Source organism: Aotus nancymaae, unplaced genomic scaffold, assembly GCF_030222135.1.
Source record: "Aotus nancymaae isolate 86718 unplaced genomic scaffold, 86718_ANA_hifiasm-v0.15.2.pri h1tg000007l, whole genome shotgun sequence".
Taxonomy (NCBI): Eukaryota; Metazoa; Chordata; class Mammalia; order Primates; family Aotidae; genus Aotus; species Aotus nancymaae.
The window spans coordinates 3,930,920-3,949,352 of record NW_026988418.1 but is presented as its reverse complement, the minus strand read 5'-3'; the positions used below and the strand labels follow the sequence as shown (position 1 = coordinate 3,949,352).

General features: G+C 38.4%; 1 protein-coding gene across 8 annotated transcripts; it reads right to left on the bottom strand.

Moving 5' to 3' along the window:
* Window positions 1–3,390: 3,390 nt before the first annotated feature.
* Window positions 3,391–17,034, bottom strand: ZNF684 (zinc finger protein 684). Of its 8 annotated transcripts, none has more exons than XM_012439150.3 (5): window positions 16,882–17,034; window positions 15,555–15,593; window positions 9,845–10,019; window positions 9,180–9,275; window positions 3,391–4,995 (listed from the first exon to the last, which is right to left on the bottom strand). In XM_012439150.3, exons 2-5 carry the CDS (start codon window positions 15,567–15,569, stop codon window positions 4,097–4,099), a joined length of 1,185 nt encoding a protein of 394 aa, XP_012294573.2. In that variant the 5' UTR covers window positions 15,570–15,593; window positions 16,882–17,034; the 3' UTR covers window positions 3,391–4,096. The 8 variants fall into 8 exon arrangements, with proteins under 8 accessions (XP_012294573.2, XP_012294576.1, XP_064228291.1 ...); XM_012439153.3 differs by having other exon boundaries at window positions 9,845–9,971; XM_064372221.1 differs by lacking the exon at window positions 9,845–10,019 and adding an exon at window positions 9,661–9,779.
* Between the last annotated feature and the right edge of the window lie 1,399 nt (window positions 17,035–18,433).

Genomic DNA, 18,433 nt, shown 5'->3' with positions numbered 1-18,433 from the left:
ACTCCATGGTATTTACCCAAAGGAACTGAATGAAAACTTATGTCCACACAAAAACCTGGGCTTATCAGGGAAGGAGAAATAAACAGGTAGAACACAGAGGATTTTTAAGGCAGTAAAACTACACCATATGATACGTTATTGGTAGGTACATGTCATTATATATTTGTCTAAACCCATAGAATGTGCATGAAGAGTGAACTCTAATGTAAGCTATGAACTTTGGGTGATGATATGTCAGTGTAGGTTCATTAATTGTAACAAATTCCCTCAATTTTACTATGATCCTGAAATTGCTTTTAAAAAGTCTTTAAAAATGGAATACATTAGAAAAAAAATAAATTAGAGGAATTCAAATAGTGATTGGATATTTATAATCCTTAGCTTTTAGAGAGAGCTACTGAAGTATTATGAATGAAGTGATGTGACCAATAGGATTGGCCTTCAATTGTTAAGTAGGTGATAAGTACATGGAGGGAATTCATTGTACTAGTTTTATTACCTTTGCGTATGTTAGAAATTTTCTAAAATTCGAAGTAAAAAAAAAGTAAATGAAAAAGAAAAAAATTACAAACATCTATGCTGAATACAAAAAAGAACCCTAACTATATATTAAATAACAAATACACCAAAAAAGAAAATTTAAATAACTTTGGAACACAGTACAAAAAATATACAATACTGGTATTAGCAGTTCCTCTCCCCTACCCCATCCCTCATCTGAGAAACTCCAAACTGTACTTAAGACAAAAGGAAGAAAATAGTCTTTAGAAGGGTGTAGAAGGCTCCAGTATTGCCAGTGCAGTGTGAAGTCCACTTGCAAGAGCTGCTTTGTAGGTCAGGCTGGCAATAAGAAATCTAACTCATTTGAAATAAGATGGTTTGTTTGCAAAGAAAACTATTAAAAGATTAAAGTGTGTCTGAACAATTATAATAGACTATTGTTTATTCCTTATCATAGTTGAGTTTAATCCATTTTCAGTTAATGCTATTATTGTTATACTCTTATTTATGCTTTTATTATTTGAGAAAGTAAATACTTTCTCACGAGGCTTGTGAGAAAATACCTGTTTTCCACAACTTTCACCTTTCCTGCTCTCTGTTGGATTTTCATTATTTCCCTTTTCAGATTTATAAGTTACACATTCTGTTACTATGCTTTTCTAGTTACCTTTACATTTCTTTACATCTTTACTTATAAATCTGAAGTTTTATTTCTATCCTTTTCCAGAACACAAGGACTCCTAAACTCAGACCTCTCCTTTCCAGTTTTTTCATTATAATTTTTGGATTTATTCTTAAAAATTTGCATATGTGATATAAATCAAAAAAATGAACAGTTACATTGGGGGAATGTCAGTCTACAATTTATGTATAAATAAATAAGAAAGGAGCCTTTTTTTTTCACTCTGTGACTCCAGACAACGATAGTAGGCATTTTTGAATGATCTTTTCACAGGGTAGAAAAAAATCTCAAGGTATAATATACTCTTAGAGATGGGAAAAATCAACGGATTTTTCAGTGCATGGCCCTTTCAGCTACAGTGTACAAATAGGCTAGGGCAGGAGTTCCCAACCACCCCTCTCCCCGCCCTCCACCTCAGACCATGGACCCATATGGGTCTGTGGCCTTTTAGGAACTGGGTGGCATAGCAGGAGGGAGCCAAGGGCAAGTTGAGCATTACTGCCTGAGCTCTGCCTCCTGTCAGAGCAGCAGCGGCATCAGATTCTCATAGGAGCTTGAACCCTATTGTGAAAGGCACGTGTGAGGGATCTAGGTTTCATGCTCCTTATGATAATCTAACTAATGCCTAATGATGGAGTGCCAAAAAGGTTGGAGACCACTGGGCTAGGGAGTTCTGGGAATCCAAGATGTCTGAATGGAACTGGGCGCACTGTTTTTTCTTTTTGCCAAAATATTGCACAGTCTAAGAATGGTCACTGACAGGAAGTCTCTAGGTGGGAGGCTATATTTGTACAGTACTTGAAATATTTTCATTCTACGTCTTTTTCCACATAAGAAAGGGAGCTAACAAAATTATGAAACCAGATACGTATTATCCTGATATATTACAATTTAAATGTCCTGGCTACATTTTATTTCCAGTGAGCTGGAGCAGACTATTGCACACTTCTTGTCACCTTGACCTACGCAGCTGCTCTTTCAGGGGCATCTCATACCATGCAGCAACAGTGGAGATCCGTCCACCCTATCTCTCTTTATTTGTGTAGTTCGGAAAGTTTCTCAGATGAAAGTTACAGCCAGGGGAAGGAGAGATACAATGGAAATGGTAAGCACTACATAGGATGAAGTGAGGACTTCATGTAGGAAATGATAAGAAAACTCCTGAGCTGAAAAAGGCATGTCCTGTGACTATAAATGCCAAGATTGTCCTCTGTGGCTGGCATACTGATTTTGAAGACAACTCCATGAAAAGAAGGTTCCAGAAATTTTGGAATGACCTCATAAGTGAAATTAGCATATAGCCTCCTAAAATAACTTAGAAAGACAAGATTTAATTTAGGTCTTTAAAGTCCCAGTATGCTTATTCAAAAAAGCACTATCATTCATTTATAGTTATTATCCAACACTACTCTTTCAAAAAATGGCTAATGAAAGGAAAACAATGGAACATAATTTTAACTGAGTTTAAACTTAGAAGGCTTGATTTCTGAATTTAGGTTCAAGACTAAGTTTTGTCACCACTCAAGAAAAGACATAAAAGTTTTTTGGCATTACCAAGGAATATTGTGAATAGTAAGAAAACTTTAAATAATGGCTAATTAATCCTTTGAAGGGAATATGTGGAACTTACAAAATGTCACAGTCCAAAGTTGCTAAGCAGAAAAACTTGCTCTTTTCTAACAAGTTTTCATCTTGATTAATGATGCCTATGCTGTTCATATGGAAAATTCCAGGTACCTTCGGAGCTAAATGCGTATTCACTTCTTAAAAAAAAAAAATTCCTATAATGCCAGCACTTTGGGAGGCTGAAGGGGAGAATGAGAGCCAGGAGGATTGCTTGAGTCCAGGCGTTCAAGACCAACCTGGGCAACATAGTGAGATGCCATTGCTACAAAAAAATAAAAAATTAGTCAGGTGTGGTGGCTTGCACCTGTAGTCTTAGTTACTTAAGAGGCTGAGGCAGGAGGAATGCTTAAACCCAGGAGTTCAAGGTTACAGTTAGCTATGATTGTACCACAGCGATAAAGCCTCAGGGACAGAATGAGACCTTGTCTCTATAAAACAACAAAATCCCCAAAACTATCTCCCCAAAAGTTGCAAAGTATCATGACACTCTATTAAAATCAAATACAGATGATACTCCAGTTAAATACCACTTAAGCTATGCTTACAGCTTATGTAGATATATCAATGAAAAAGAACAGAAATATTTGAAATGCAAATTATTTATTTACATATTTAAATAATTCTTTTCCCCAACTGAATACTTATTGTAATACAGAATACAAGTGCCTTTCTCTCCTCAATTAGTGTCTTGTTAAATTTTTTGTTCTGGTATTTACATACATAGGAACATATCTTTATGAATTTTAATAAGTCTTCAGTTGTGCAATTAAAGGAGACTCAGATTCAGTAACATTGTCATGCCCATTAAAAGTGCCAGCAAATGGATGAAAATATTACTGAAATTCATACTACATATTAAACAACATTTTCTCACTTGATTAATTATGCATGTTAACACTGGAAGGAAAAATGTGTTATTTACTGCAGAAACTTAATAGGTATAATTTAATACAACATATAAGCATATATTTTATACTCACTTGCATAATTATTTTATTATAAAACGTGAAAGTCAGGAATGGTAAATGTAGTTTTCACTGGTTCTTTGATTATTTAAGTTATGCTTACTTTCCAAGCTTTAAGCTCTATTATTTATAGTTGTTTTCTGTAATATTTTCTATAAAAAGTTTATTATCACTTCCAGAACATGATTGGCATTGTTTTTTAAGGGAATCTACTCTCACAAATTCATTTAAATTGTAGATGTCTCCTTACCATGAATTCTTTAGTATTTAATAAGATTTAGCAAATATTTCATAAGGCCTTCTCATGTTCATAAAGTGAATATTATGTATGAATTTTCTGATGTACAATAAGATTTGACTTCTGGGAAAATGCTTTCCCACATCTGTTACATTCATAGGGCTTCTCTCCTGTATGAGTTATCTGATGTCTGAGGAGATGAGACTTCTTGATGAAGGCTTTGCCACATTCAATACATCCATAAGGTTTCTCTCCTGTATGAATTCTTTGATGTGTAACAAGCACAGATGTGTTGCCAAAGGCTTTGCCACATATGATACATTGGTAGGGTTTCTCTCCTGTATGAAATCTGGAATGTTTGTAAAGGGATGAACTATACCTGAAGGTTTTCCCACATTCCTTACATTCAAATGAGTTCTCAAGTGTGTGAGATTTCACATGTTGATTAAATGAGGAGTTCCAAGTGAATGTTTTCCCACATTGACTGCACTCATAAGGCTTCTCTCCAGTGTGAAGTCTGTGGTGGACCACGAGTTGGGCTTTATGCGTAAATGCCTTCCCACAATCATTGCATACAAAGGGTCTCTCTCCATTATGAATTTTCTGATGAGTTGCAAGGTGTGCCTTCCTGCTGTAGGCTTTCCCACAGTCATTGCATTCAAAAGGTTTTTTCCTTGTATGATTTTTTTCATGTCTAATGAAATGAAACTTCTTTTTGAAGGCTTTCCCACATTCCCTGCATTCATAAATGTTTTCTCCAGTATAACTTCTATTATAATTAAGTAAGTCTAAATTAGGTGGCAAAAGCTTCTCATATGATTTATATGATTTTTTTCCCATTGGATTAAAACTTGTGCTCATATTATAATGGTGGATTCTCTCCGTAGTCAAAAGTTTATTGAACCTGAGCAAAACTGACTTCAAAAAATTGTCTTTGCTTTCCCAACGCTTCCCTGGTTCATCCACAAGAGGGCAGTCAGATTCTAAAAAGGAGTACAACAAAACATTCCTAGTTACTTTTTCCCACCAACATGTTATGGAGAAAACAGTCTATAGTTTCAAAGCTAGTATCTCATTCTGAAACAAATCTTATATTTGCCTCACTCCTCCTGAGCTTTAAGAATAAAACTGCTGAAGAGCAAATGGGAGCAGATGCCTTAGCTTGTGACCTGTGGAAAGACAGTAAAATAGGTACAAGGTAGAGTGAGGGTACAAAGAAGTCAAAAGGGTGCTCAACAAGGGTGCAGGGTTAGCTCATAAAATGAAGACGGCCCATTGTGGAGATCGGATTAATGGATAGGACAAATAGGAAAACAGGAGATAAAGGGGTTAAGGGAGAATATCAGAGTACAGACTAGGTTTGGAGGAGGTGGTAACAGACAGTTATATAAATCACTACATAATTAATTTCTAGATCACCTTTGTAGGATAATTCCCCATTTCTCTCACTTATGTCTTTTCCTCTTAATCACTCTGCACAATATCAGTTTCCTTTCTAAACATTCTCATATCTCCAGTCCTCTAACCCCAACTAAACCACAGCTGAAGCATGTCTGTAGTCATGGCTCCAGCTCTACTGAGAGCTAGAATTCATTTGTACCTGTACTTGTAAGCCCAGGGACACAAATGTCCAGCAAGTTATCCATGGGTAAGTCATCCTTAGCTTGGGATAATAATAGCAAATAGATTCTGTCTATTTGCTGTATTTTATTCTGGCTGAGTTTCTGTATATGACAACTATCTGTTATACTTCTACTTGGCAAATACTGTTTTTACATCCTCTTTCAATTTAACAAACTGGTCTTCAGAAAGCTGCTTTGCTCCTGAATTCACATTTTTTCACTATCCCCAAAACACTATAAATCTCAAATCTGTTCCCATTTAAAAAAAAAAATGGGGAGAGAGGGTCATGATTCCCCACTCTTAAGTTTCCCTCCATGGGGAGTGTTTGTGCAATACTCTGAGCCTGCTCCTCTATGCCTTATTCTCTGTGGAGCTAGACTGAGTAGTGGGCTACAGCCATTAGTACACATTGCTTTATAGAGTGTTTCTGACTCTAGGGATTTGGCTCCTTTCTTCTTACCACTCTTATTTCAACTGATGGTAAGCAGCATCCTGCATTACCTCTACCAACAATAATCCACTGAAATATTCAACATAATCAGCCTGGAAATAGAATTATGCAAGATATGAATTCACTCATGGGAAGCATGGGTTCCACTAGTCTTCAACAAATACCTTCTACTCCACGGATTCTAGACTCCTAACTTCAATCTTTTGCTCATGTTCGTTCTCTACCTTAATTTGCCCTCCCTTATCTCCTCTCATTTTATCTAGAACTCAGATATTCTTTAGGGAGGAACCACTGTTCCATGATCTCAAAAAAAGACTTCACCAACTTTTGCATACTTTAAACTTTAAGCTCCATTTTCTATTAATTTCTAAGATAGTCACTGCTGCTGTCTACCATTTATTTTGACAATTAATTAGAACACAATTGCAATGTTAATGTACATTGAAGAAATGTTTCATACTCACTTGTTGAATTTTAAAATACTTTATTTTTTGTTTATATATTGTTTTCCTAACCACTAGACCATCAGGGAAAATATTTTAATAGAAACACGTTTTGCTGTTCCAACTACCATTCATACACTTAGAAAACGGTAATGAGATTTTTGCTTTCTATGAACCTTTTCAAGAAACATTTTTAAAAGCCTTGTTGAATGGAAGAATAAAAAACATCCCCCACATTGCTATGACAGGGATACCGAAAAAAGAAAAAAAAAAGAAAAATAAGAAAAGAAACATCCCCCATAATGTCGGGCTCTATAACAATAAATTAATGAAATGTTCATTGAATGCCATTATGTGCTCAGTATAAAACAGATCATTCTCATCCAGGCGCAGTGGCTCATGCCTGTAATCCCAGCACTTTGGGAGGCCGAGGCGGGCAGATCATCTGAGGTCAGGAATTTAGAGACCAGTCTGGCCAACATAGTGAAACCCTGTCTCTACTAAAAATACAAAAATTAGCCAGGTGTGATGGCAGGCACCCATAATGCCAGCTACCCAGGAAGCTGAGGCAGGAGAATCGCTTGAACCTGGGAGGCGGAGGTTGCAGTGAGCCAAGACTGGGCCGCTGCACTCCAGCCTGGGTGACAGAGCGAGACTCCATCTCAGAAAAAACAAAACAAAAACAAACCAGATCATTCTCTTCAGGAACTATCATTTAAAAAACATGCCTTAAAAGCCACAAGGATTAGAAAAATATATCCAAGACAGTATACGTCAATTTTTTATGACAGAGTCATAGTAGAGTTGGCTTGGGAGTTCACAGAAGGTAAAGATTAGACTGGAGTTATAACGAGAAAGGAAAAGCTGAACTCAGACTTAGTAAAATGCTGGTTTTAATTAGGTGGAGCAGACCAGAATCAAAAGGATTGATGCAGAGAAGAAAACTGTATACAGTGGACATTAAAAAGCCCAATTTCCATGGAATAGGAAAAAGATGGATAATTCTGGATAAGCAAAATGGGACTACGTTATAGAGGACATTAAAAGTCATTTAAATATCACAACACAGATTATTAGGGGATAATATACATTTTTCAGGAGAGTGACAAGAGAAACAGAATAATTTGGATAAATCTTGGAGAAATATCTAATATAAACTAGAAAATAGAATGGAATTGGTAAAATAGTAACATAAACAGTCTAGATGCAGTATCAGTAATTAAAATTCAGCCGAGGACTGTGGCATGTGCCTGTGGTCCCAGCTGCTTGGGAGACTGAGGCAGGAGAACTGCTTGAGGCAAGGAGTTCAAGGATGCAGTTAGCTAAGATGGCATCACTGCACTCCAGCCTGGGTGATGGAGTAAGATCCTGTCTCTAAAAAAAAATTCATTTTGTCTATGTCAACAAAAGTTGGGATCCAGGGAATCTGAAATATATTTAATTGGTGTCAATCATTTGAAAGATATGTCAATCATTTGAATGAGTTATTTTATTAACTCTGCAGAAAGGGAAAATTTAATTTTATTTTGAGAGGAAATAAAATTAAACTAAATAAATAAAATTATTGCAAGGAAAAAAATCAAATTGCTTACTATAGTGATTTTGAGACTGCAAAGCAGGGACCCATTCATTATTATTTATCGTGATGTAAAGATAAGGGTGTCAATAATTAAAAACATTAGTTACCATGAAGGCCAGGTCAGGTAAAATTAGGGGAATGAAAAGTTGGTGAGGTAAAGATGCTAGAGTTGGCATAAAACAAGTAACTTTAGTCTTCAGAGTGATGAGGCTTCTGAGGGAGTTACTATAGAGAGAAGTTAAGAAGATGGAAGAGAAGACCTGAGCAGAAGGTGAATAAGCAGTAAGAAAGGGTGAGGACAGATTAGTAAGGCCACAAAAAGCTGGAGGGGAATTTCAAAAAGTTATGAATATTAGCAAGTGAAACAGAAAGATGGGCTACAAGACAGACATCCCAAATTATCAGGGAGACTAAATATGCAAGATGGGGTTTATGATGCAAGAAAAGGAGTAAGTTAAAAAAAAAAAAGGGAAAACAAAATAGAGCAAGATGTCCCTAAAAGTTTTGAAAAAAACAATTAGCATATACTGAATATTTACTATCTGCCAACTATTTGAAGTGTTTTGCATATATTACCTCATATAATCTTTATAGGAAACCTGAGGTAAGGATTAATATTCCTATTTTATAAACAAAGGAAACTGTGCTACAAAATAATCTGCTTAAGGTTAGACAGTGATTGGTAGAGTAAAACTTCAAATTCACATAATTTAACTTCATTGTAAGGACTAAGCATATAGAAAAAGATCTATGTTGAGAAAGGAAGAAGAATGACAGTTTTAGGAATTAAGAGAACAGAAACAAAGCAAGGACCTAGATGAAACAGGCAGCATGAGAAGCCAGAGGAGACAGGAAAGGAACCACCTTCCACACAACAGCTGAGCAAAGAGAAAGAGCACGTGTGGGGACAGTGAGGGTGAAGGTAGATTTTGGGGAACTAGCTGATGATGTTATGCCAAAGGTTTGCGGCTTTTAAGAGGTGCTTCTAAGAGTATTTCAGAGGTGCCTGTCCCTCAATGACCAACTGGGATCTCAACTCCACACACCCCCATCTGAGTTTCTCTCACTCACCTGGAGAGCTCTGGTGTGGGTTCACTCCCTCCACCATCCATGGCTCTTGTCCTTGCTCTGCCTTGAGGATCACTTTTGTTTTGGTAACTGGACATCCTGTTAGTAGGAAAACAACATAGAAGTGGGGCCAAGGTGCTACACAAACAACCAGCTCACAACTCGGGTTGCCTCCTTGAGTCTCAGGGTTTTTAAAGGATAATAAGCAGGCTTTAAAACAGAACAGACTCTTCCCTTCCATTTGGGAAGTAGAAGCATAAGCAGACTATCTGAACCTCAATTCAGAATCTTTGACAACTAAAATTTAGGGCCAAGCTGATTAATGCTTCAGAATGCTCACAGCTTTCATAAGTTTTCTTTTTTTTTTTTTGAGATAGGGTCTCACTCTGTCACCCAGGCTGGAATGCAGTGGTATGCCTGGGCTCAAGCGATCCTTCCACCTTAGCCTCCCAAGTAGCTGAAATAATAGGCAGTGCCACCACACCTGGCTAAATTTTGTTGAGACAGGGTCTCACAATGTTGCGCAGGCTGGTCTTGAAATCCTGGGCTCAAGCAATTCTTCTGCTTCCCAAAGTGCTGGGATCTTGGCCAGCTTTCACAAGTCTTAAAAGAAGGGCACATTGATATATTTTGAGTTACACTGAAAAGTTACCACTCATCGTCCTTACCCACTGAGATGAGGTTTTTATAGTTCTCCAACATCACATCCCAATACAGGGTTCTCTCAGCACAATCAAGCAGCTGCCACTCCTCTGGGGTGAAATCCACAGCCACATCCTGGAATGTCACTGATTCCTGTAACAGCACATTCACCTTCACACTAAAGTGTGCATCATTAGAGAACTTGCAAGAGAACAAAGGCAGCCCCTTAATATCATATCATGTTCATTGTTGAGTTTGCAGAAAATTACATATAATGATTACATGCTTGATTCAGAAATATACTTTGTGATAGTAACAAAAATCATATTAAACATAACCAACTATTGCCAGAACAGTTCAACAGGGAAAAGTCTTTTCAACAAATGGTACTGAGACCACTAGACATCCACATGCAAAAGTATGACACTGGATTCCCCCCATCTTACATCATATAAAAAAATGAAATAAAATGGATCAGAGAGCTAAAAGTAAGAAACAAACCTATCAAACAATTAGGAGAAAACAGAAAAAAAAAAAGCAGTGACCTTGGATTAGGCAGTGGTTTGTGAAATATGACAGAAAAAGTGGAAGTGACAAAATAAAAATAGGAATTCATTAAAATTAAAAACTTCTGTGCTACATAGGACACTGCCAAGAATGTGAAAGAAACCCCACAGAATGAAAGAAAATATTTGCAAATCATGTATCTGATAAGAGGCTTGTATCTAGAATATATAAATAACTTAAAATTCAACAATGAGGGAGGAGAGAAAAAAATCAACAATTAAAAAAACACAATTTTAAAATGGGCAAAGTATTTAAACACACATTTCTCCAAAGATATACATATACGGTGTATGTGCATGTGTCGGTGTGTGTATAGTAAATAAGCCCATGAAAAGATGCTCAACATCAGGGTCTGAAACCTAAGCAAGCAAGAAAAAAAAAATTAAAATTAAAAAGAGAAAAAAGATGCTCAACATCATTAATGATTAGTCATTAGTGAAATGCAAATCAAAACGATGATGAGACAGCACTTCACTTCTATGAAGACAGTTAAAATCAAAGGCAGACAATGACCTGTGTTGGCAAGGATGTGGAGAAACTGAAACTCTTGTACATTACTCAACTCTTGTACATTGGGATTGCAAAATGGTGCAGCAACTATGTTTTTTCTTTTCTTTTATTTGATATAGGGTCTTTCTCTGTTACCCAGGCTGGAGTGGAGCGGAGTGTGTGCAATCGGGGCTCATGCCAGCACCCAACTCCTGGACTCAAGCGATCCTCCTGCCTCAGCCCCCCGCCTCAGCCTCCCAAGTAGCTGGGACTACAGGCACGTGCCACCACACCCAAGCAATTAAAAAATATTTTTTTTGTAGAAATGGTGTCTCACTACGTTACCCAGACTGGTCTTGTACTCCTGGACTCAAGTGATCCTCCTGCCTCAGCCAAAGTGCTGAGTTTACAGGCATGAGCCACTTTACCCAAAGTGCTGAGTTTACAGGCATGAGCCACCATACCCAGCCTACATAGTAACTATGGAAAACAGTTTGGCAGTTCCTCTGAGTGTTTTTTGTTTTTGTTTTTGTATTTTTGAGATGGAGTATCACTCTGTCACCCAGGCTGGAGGGTAGTGGCACATTCTCAGCTTACTGCAACCTCTGCCTCCCAGGTTCAAGCGATTCTCCCACCTCAGCTGCCTGAGTAACTGGGATTATAGGCACTCACCACCAATTTTTTTTAGTAGAAACAGGGTTTCACCACATTGGCCAGGCTGCTTTCGAACTCCTAACCTCAAGTGATCCACCTGCTTTGGCCTCCCAACGTGCTGAAATTACAGGCTTGAGCCACTGCACCCAACCTCCTCCGAATGTTAAACAAAGAGTAACCATATAACCTAGCAATCCCTTCCTAGTATACACCCAGGAAAATTCAAAAAATTTGTCCACACAAAAACCCATAGACAAATGTTCATTATAGTTATTCATAGCCAAAAAAGTGGAATAATCTGGTGTCCATGAACTGACAAATGGATAAAGAAAATGTGGCATACCTATGTCCATATGATGGAATATTATCTGGCAATAAAAAAGGAACCAAACACTGGTACATCTACAACATGGATGAACCTTGAAAATACTGTATGGGGCCAGGTGCCATGGCTCCCACCTGTAATCCCAGCACTTTGGGAGGCTGAGGTGGGCAGATCACTTGAGCCCAGGAGTTTGAGACCAGCCTGGGCAACATTGCAAGACACAGTCTCTACAAAAATTTTTAAAAATTAGCTGGGTGTGATGGCACACACCTGTAGTCCCAGCTACTTGGGAGGCTGAGGTGGGAGAACTGTTTGAGGCTGGGAGGTTGAGGCTGCAACACAGTGAGACCCTGCCTCAATCAATCAATCAGTCAATAAGAAAATGAGGAAACTATCGTATTGGGTGAAAGAAGCCAGTCACAAAAGGTTACATATTTCATGGTTCCATTTGTATGAAATGTTCAGAAGAGAAAAGCCATAGAAACAGAAAGTAGAGCCAGGGAACAGGAGGAATGAGAAGTGACTGCTAATTAGAATATGGAGTTGCTTTTGGGGTGATGAAAATGTTCTGAAATTCAATAGTGGTGATGACTGTACAACTCTGTGAATACACTAAAAAATCACTGAATTGTATACAATTGATACATATTATTTTTGAGACAGAGTCTTGCTCTGTTGCCCAGACAGGAGGGCAGTGGTGCAATTCTGGCTCACTGCAGCCTCTGTCTCTCAGGTTCAAGCCATTCTCATGCCTCAGCCTCCTGAGTAGCTAGGGCTACAGGCATGCACCACCACAACTGGCTAATTTTTTTGTACTTTTAGTAGAGATGGGGTTTCACCATACATACACTAGAAGCACTCCCATTAAAATTAGGACAAAAAGACTTCTGGCTAGCAATTACAGTTAACCCTTGAACAACACAGGTTTGAACTGCCAGGGTCCACTTATACTCAGATTTTTTGCAATGAATGTAGTCGGCCCTCGGTTGACAGGTTCTGAATCTACAACCAAATGCAGATCAAAAATACAATACTCTTGCGATGCAAAACTCACGAATATGGATGGCCAGCTTTTCCTATCTTTGAGTTCCACAGGGCCAACTGTACTGTGGGACTTCAGTATGTTCAGATTTGGGTATCTGCGGGAGTTCTGGAACCAGTCTCCCATGGATACCAAGGGATGGCTGTTTATTCAAAATTGCAGTGATTAGAAGTCCTGGCCATTGCAATGAGATAAGGAAAATATGGGGGAAGGTATAAATATTGGGCAGGAAGAGATAAAACTCCATTTGTAATGTATATGATTGTCCACCTAAGAAACAGAAGAATCAACTAAAGAACTCTTAGATCTAACAAGAGTTCTGTACATTGGCTGGATATAAATTCAACATAGAGAAATCCATCTTTTCTTCAGAGACAGGGTGTTACTCATCACCCATGCTACAGTGCAGTGGTGTGATCATAGCTAGCTGCGGCCTTGAACTTCTAGGCTCAACGGATCTTCCTGCCCCAGCTTCCCTAATAGCTTCTCCCTTTTAGGCTGGCTGACTGTGCCATGGACTGCATGGTAACCTCTGTGACCTGCACGTACATCTTCAGATGAGTTCCTGGAAATAGAAAGTCTGAAGTAACTGGAAAACCACAAAAGGAGAAAAATGACCAACCCCTGCAGTGCCTAATTAACTCTGAGATATTCTTCTCTTGTTCCTTATTCCTGCCTCAACTGATAAGGCAACTGGACTTTGTAACCAACCTTGCTCAACTGATAGGTCAACCTTGTGACTCCAGACTCTACGACCCCCTCTCAGCTTGCAAAAACCACCCTGAACTGTAACTTCTGTAACTTTCTACTGCCTACCCCAAACCTATAAAACCAACTCCTATCCCACTGCCCTCTGCTGACTCTCTTTTTGGACTCATGCTGCCTATACCCAGGTGAATAAATAGCCATATTGCTCACACAAAGACTGTTTAGAGGGTCTCTTCATTCAGAATGCATGTAACAGCTGGAACTATAGGTGTGAGCCATCATGCCCTGCTGATTAAACTTTTTTTTTTTTAGAGATGGGGTCTTACTATATTGCCCAGGCTGGTCTTGAACTCCTGGCCTCAAGCAATCCTCCCACCTTAGCCTCCCAAAGTACTAGGAATATAGGCATGAGCTACCATGCTCAGCCAAGAGAAGACCATATTTTTCTATTTACCAAAACAGCCAATTAGAAGAGATAATGAAAAAAAAAAAGGCCTACTCCATTCTCAATAGCAACTAAAACCATATATAAGAATAAATATAAGAAATGTATAAGAATTACAATAAGAAACCTATAAAACCTATAAAATTATAATAAAAAGGCCAGGGACAGTGGCTCATACCTGTAATCCTAGCACTTTGGGAGGGTGAAGCGGGTGAATCGCCTGAGGTCAGGAGTTTGAGACCAGCCAGGCCAACATGGTGAAACCCTGTCTCTACCAAAAATATAAAAATTAGCTGGGCATGGTGGTGGGCACCTGTAATCCCAGCTACTAAGGAGGCTGAAGCAGAATCACTTGAACTCTGGAGACAGAGGTTGCAGTGAGCCGAGATCATGCCACTCCACTCCAGCCTAGGCAACAGAGTGAAACTCTGTCTCAAAAAGGGAAAAAAAATTGTAATAAAAGACCTATAAGAAAACCTGAATAAATAGGACTCATTGAAAAGTCATGAATTCAATTCTCTCCAAATTAACCTATTAAGTTTAATGCAATTGTAATAAGAATATCTGGCTGGGTGCGGCTTACAGGCTTACACCTGTAATCCCACCAGCACTTTGGGAGGCTGAGGCAGGTGGATCACTTGAAGTCAGGAGTTCAAGACCAGCCTGGTCAACAAGGTGAAACCCCATCTCTACTAAAAACACAAAAATTAGCTGAGTGTGGTGGTGAATGCCTGTAATCCAAGCTACATGGGAGGCTGAGGCAGGAAAATCACCTGAACCTGGGTGGTGGAGGCTGCAGTGAGCTGAGATCATGTCACTATACCCCAGCCTGGGCAACAGAACAAGACTCTGTCTCAGAAAAAAATAATACCTAACATACTGATTCATGGACCTTGACAATATTTGTTATTTCAATGACCTTAAAATTCACATTGAAGATTAAATGCTCAAGATAGCTACAGAATGGAAAAGGTATAAGATTTACTTATGGATCCAGGTATGCATTAAAAGTCTATATACCTAGACTAATAAATTGAGTTCATTTAGTGCTGCTGGCACTATGTTCTTACTCTAGGGAATACTCTAAGAAAGTAACAGGAAACCTGATGCTATATTTATCACAGGCTGCTGCTGTGAACGTTATTTCTAATGTTATCTATGTGAAAACTCATTAGAAAATATTTTCTTCAAAGAAATGTGTCAGGAAAAGCTTTACTTATAAGGAGAATAATTTTGCTTTATCTTCAAGGACAATGCCAATACTTTTTAACTGGCTGGTTATCCATTTACTACAATTTCCAGGAAGACTGAGTAAACATTTGCAGCTCAAATTTGTTCCAACTATCTGCAAACTCTATGACTTGGATATCAACTTACCAATCATCTATATTTCCTTTTAGACTTGATCTTTTATTCGGTGTACATTTTTCCTGACCAAATATTTCCTTTTGATCATATGGACTTTTGGGAGATTTAAACAACTGGATGAATAGATAGATGCCTTACCTGGAAGTTGATCATTTTCTGCAGCTCTTAGACAGAAATCTATGAAAGCAGAAATGGAAAAGAGAACAGAAAGACTTGAGATACCAGGATTGCATGCAAAGTAGAACCCTGCTCTAACAGACCATAAGTACCCACACTGCAGCCTCAGAAAGTGCCACCTAGTGGGGGAAAATGACATTTCTTGCAAGTCAGAAAAGTCCCTGTTCCATAAGCACAGATCTCTACTTGTGATTGTTAGGAATATATGGAGCTTAGATAAGGATGTTATGTTTCTGCCCTACTGATCTAACACCAAGTTGTTCCTCTTGAAACAGTTGTTTTTTTCTCTCCCAGAAATTTATCCTGAAGAAATAATGAAACGAATGGAAAGACTAACTTAAAAGCTTGGTCTCTGAAGTTCCCTAAGTCTAGAAATGATTCCTTTCTGTGATTCTCTGGTTTCTGCTCTGAAGCTGGGATAAGAGATTGCAAATTAGGTTGGGCTTTCTTGAGAAGGCTGGAGTCAGGGACCCAGGAATACTTTTTTTTTTTTTTTTTAAGCTGCATCCTTCTGTTTAAACTCCAAATGTTTCTCTCTCTAGGAACTCACCATCTCCTATGAGCTTAGACTGCTGGGGCTCTAGAAAGGGTAAAATGGGCAAACTGGGGACTCACATCTTCATTTACACAGTGTGCACTGGAAGATCTGTAGATACACCAAGTGACTACCACAAATCGAAATTTACTCAGCATTCATTGCTCAAATATTTCAGGAGAATAAACCCAATTCTGTTTTATGCAGGAATGCTATACTGTAAAAAAAAGAATGAAATCTGGAGAAAATGTATCTGAGTTTGAATCTCAGTTCTTCCACTTACTAAGCTGTCAGTCCAGGCAAGTAATTTCACCTTTCAGTTAATTCATATGCAAAATGATGATAACATTTACTTCAAATGATTGCTGGAGAATACCCTTCGAATGCACAGCAGTTTCTCAAGAATGCTTTCTTCCTGAATCCCTTGAAATGGCTTACAGTTTCCACTGGATCCCTTGAAATGGCTTAAAATTGCTCCGGTCGGGCCAACTATGCTCTTGGAACCAGGAAAGGTACAGTTAGATGAACAGACTCCTACACAGTGACCTTGACCTACAAGAGCAAGAATGCATCTACCCAGTGCCAGTCGGAGCCCAACTCTTGCTTTCTCTCAGCTACTCGAGTTGAATGGGACCCACATATCCAAACCTGAAGTCACCGCACCTGGCGACTGTAAAGTTTTATCTTCGGTAGGGTAGACAGAAGCCAGTCCCCGCCTTTCTCTTACTTCCTCCGAGTCCAGCAAAGCCATACCTGTAACCCTTTCACTGCCTCGCTCGCAGCTCCGGCTTCAAGCCTGGGATTAGTCACAGCATCGTCCAGAGACTGGGGGAGCAGACCCCGCCAGCACTTCTCGCAGAGCCGATTTGAAGATTTAATACCGCTTACCGCCCTACTGCGCGTGTGCGGAAGTAACTGTCCACCTAGAATTCCTGGGCTCCTCCCGGGTGTAGACTATCCGTAGGAGACCACATTTCCCATAAGGCCAGTGGAGCTTGTTTCCGGAAGGCATCAGACGCTGCTCTCTGTTGAGGGTGGTGCGGAGATTCCTGGGTTGGTATCTCTATTGCTAGCTTGAGAGCTGCGCTTTTTAAATCATTTTCATTTAAAAGGATAAACAAAATGTTTAAATATTGGAAAGTAAAAGCAATATGCTTTTTACATATACATATAGTGTCTATGTATAATGTATAATGTTCGGATCAGGGTAATTAACATATACATAATCTGAAATATTTATCATTTCTTTGTGTTGGGAATATTCAATACCCTCCTTCTAGCTATCAGCAACTATATTGTTAACTACAGTCATCCTACAGTGGTATACAGAACATGAAAACTTATTCCTGCTATCTAACTGTAATTTTCTATCCTTAACAAATATCTTCCTATCTCCTCCTTCCCCAAACTCTTCCTACCCTTTAGTATCCTATTTTCTACTTTTTACTTCTATAAGATCGACTTTTTAAAGCTTCTGGATATATGTGAGAACATGCATTGTTTAACCTTCTTTCCTTGACTTATTTCACGTAACATAATGTCTCCGTTACATATGTGCTGCTGCTAATGACAGGATTTTATTTTTTTATGGCTAAATAGTATTCCATTGTGCATATATGCCATATTTTCTTCATCCATTCATCTGTTGTTAGACACCTAGGTTGATTCCATATCTTGGCTATTGTGAATAGTGCTGCAATAAATATGGGGATGCAGATATCTCTTTGATATGCTGATTTCCTTTCCTTTGGATAAATGTCCCAGTGGGATTGCTGGATCATATAATTCTATTTGTAGTTTTTAAAGGAAACTCCATACTGTTCTCTGCAGTGTCTGTGCTAGCTTACATTCCCACCAACAGTGTAAGAGTTCCATTTTGTTCACATCCCCATGGGCATTTCTTATTTTTTCTCTTTTTGATAATAGCCATCCCAACTAAGGTGAAATGATATTTCATTGTGGTTTTGATTTGCATTTCCCTGATGATTAAGTAATGTTGAACATTTTTTTTTCTTTTTTTTTTGGCATCTGTATATCTTCTTTTGAGAAATGTCCAGATCATTTTCCCACTTTTAATTGGATTGCTCATTTTTTTTTTGCTGTTGAGACGTTTGAGTTCCTTGTATATTCTGCATATGAATTCCTTGTTGAAAGAATAGTTTGCAAATATTTTCTCCCATTCTGTAGGTTGCTTTTTCATTCTGTTGTTTCCTTTGCTGTGCAGAAGCTTTTTAGTTTGATATTTGTTGTCTGTGATTCTGAGGTCTTATTCATAAAACATTTCCCTAGACCAATATTCTGAAAC

Coding starts and splice junctions, on each gene's coding strand:
- ZNF684 (XM_012439150.3), bottom strand. Junction 9,276..9,844: donor TAAAAACCTCATCTCAGTGG/GTAAGGACGATG, acceptor TCCTACTAACAG/GATGTCCAGTTACCAAAACA. Junction 4,996..9,179: donor CCCACACCAGAGCTCTCCAG/GTGAGTGAGAGA, acceptor ACTCCTTTTTAG/AATCTGACTGCCCTCTTGTG.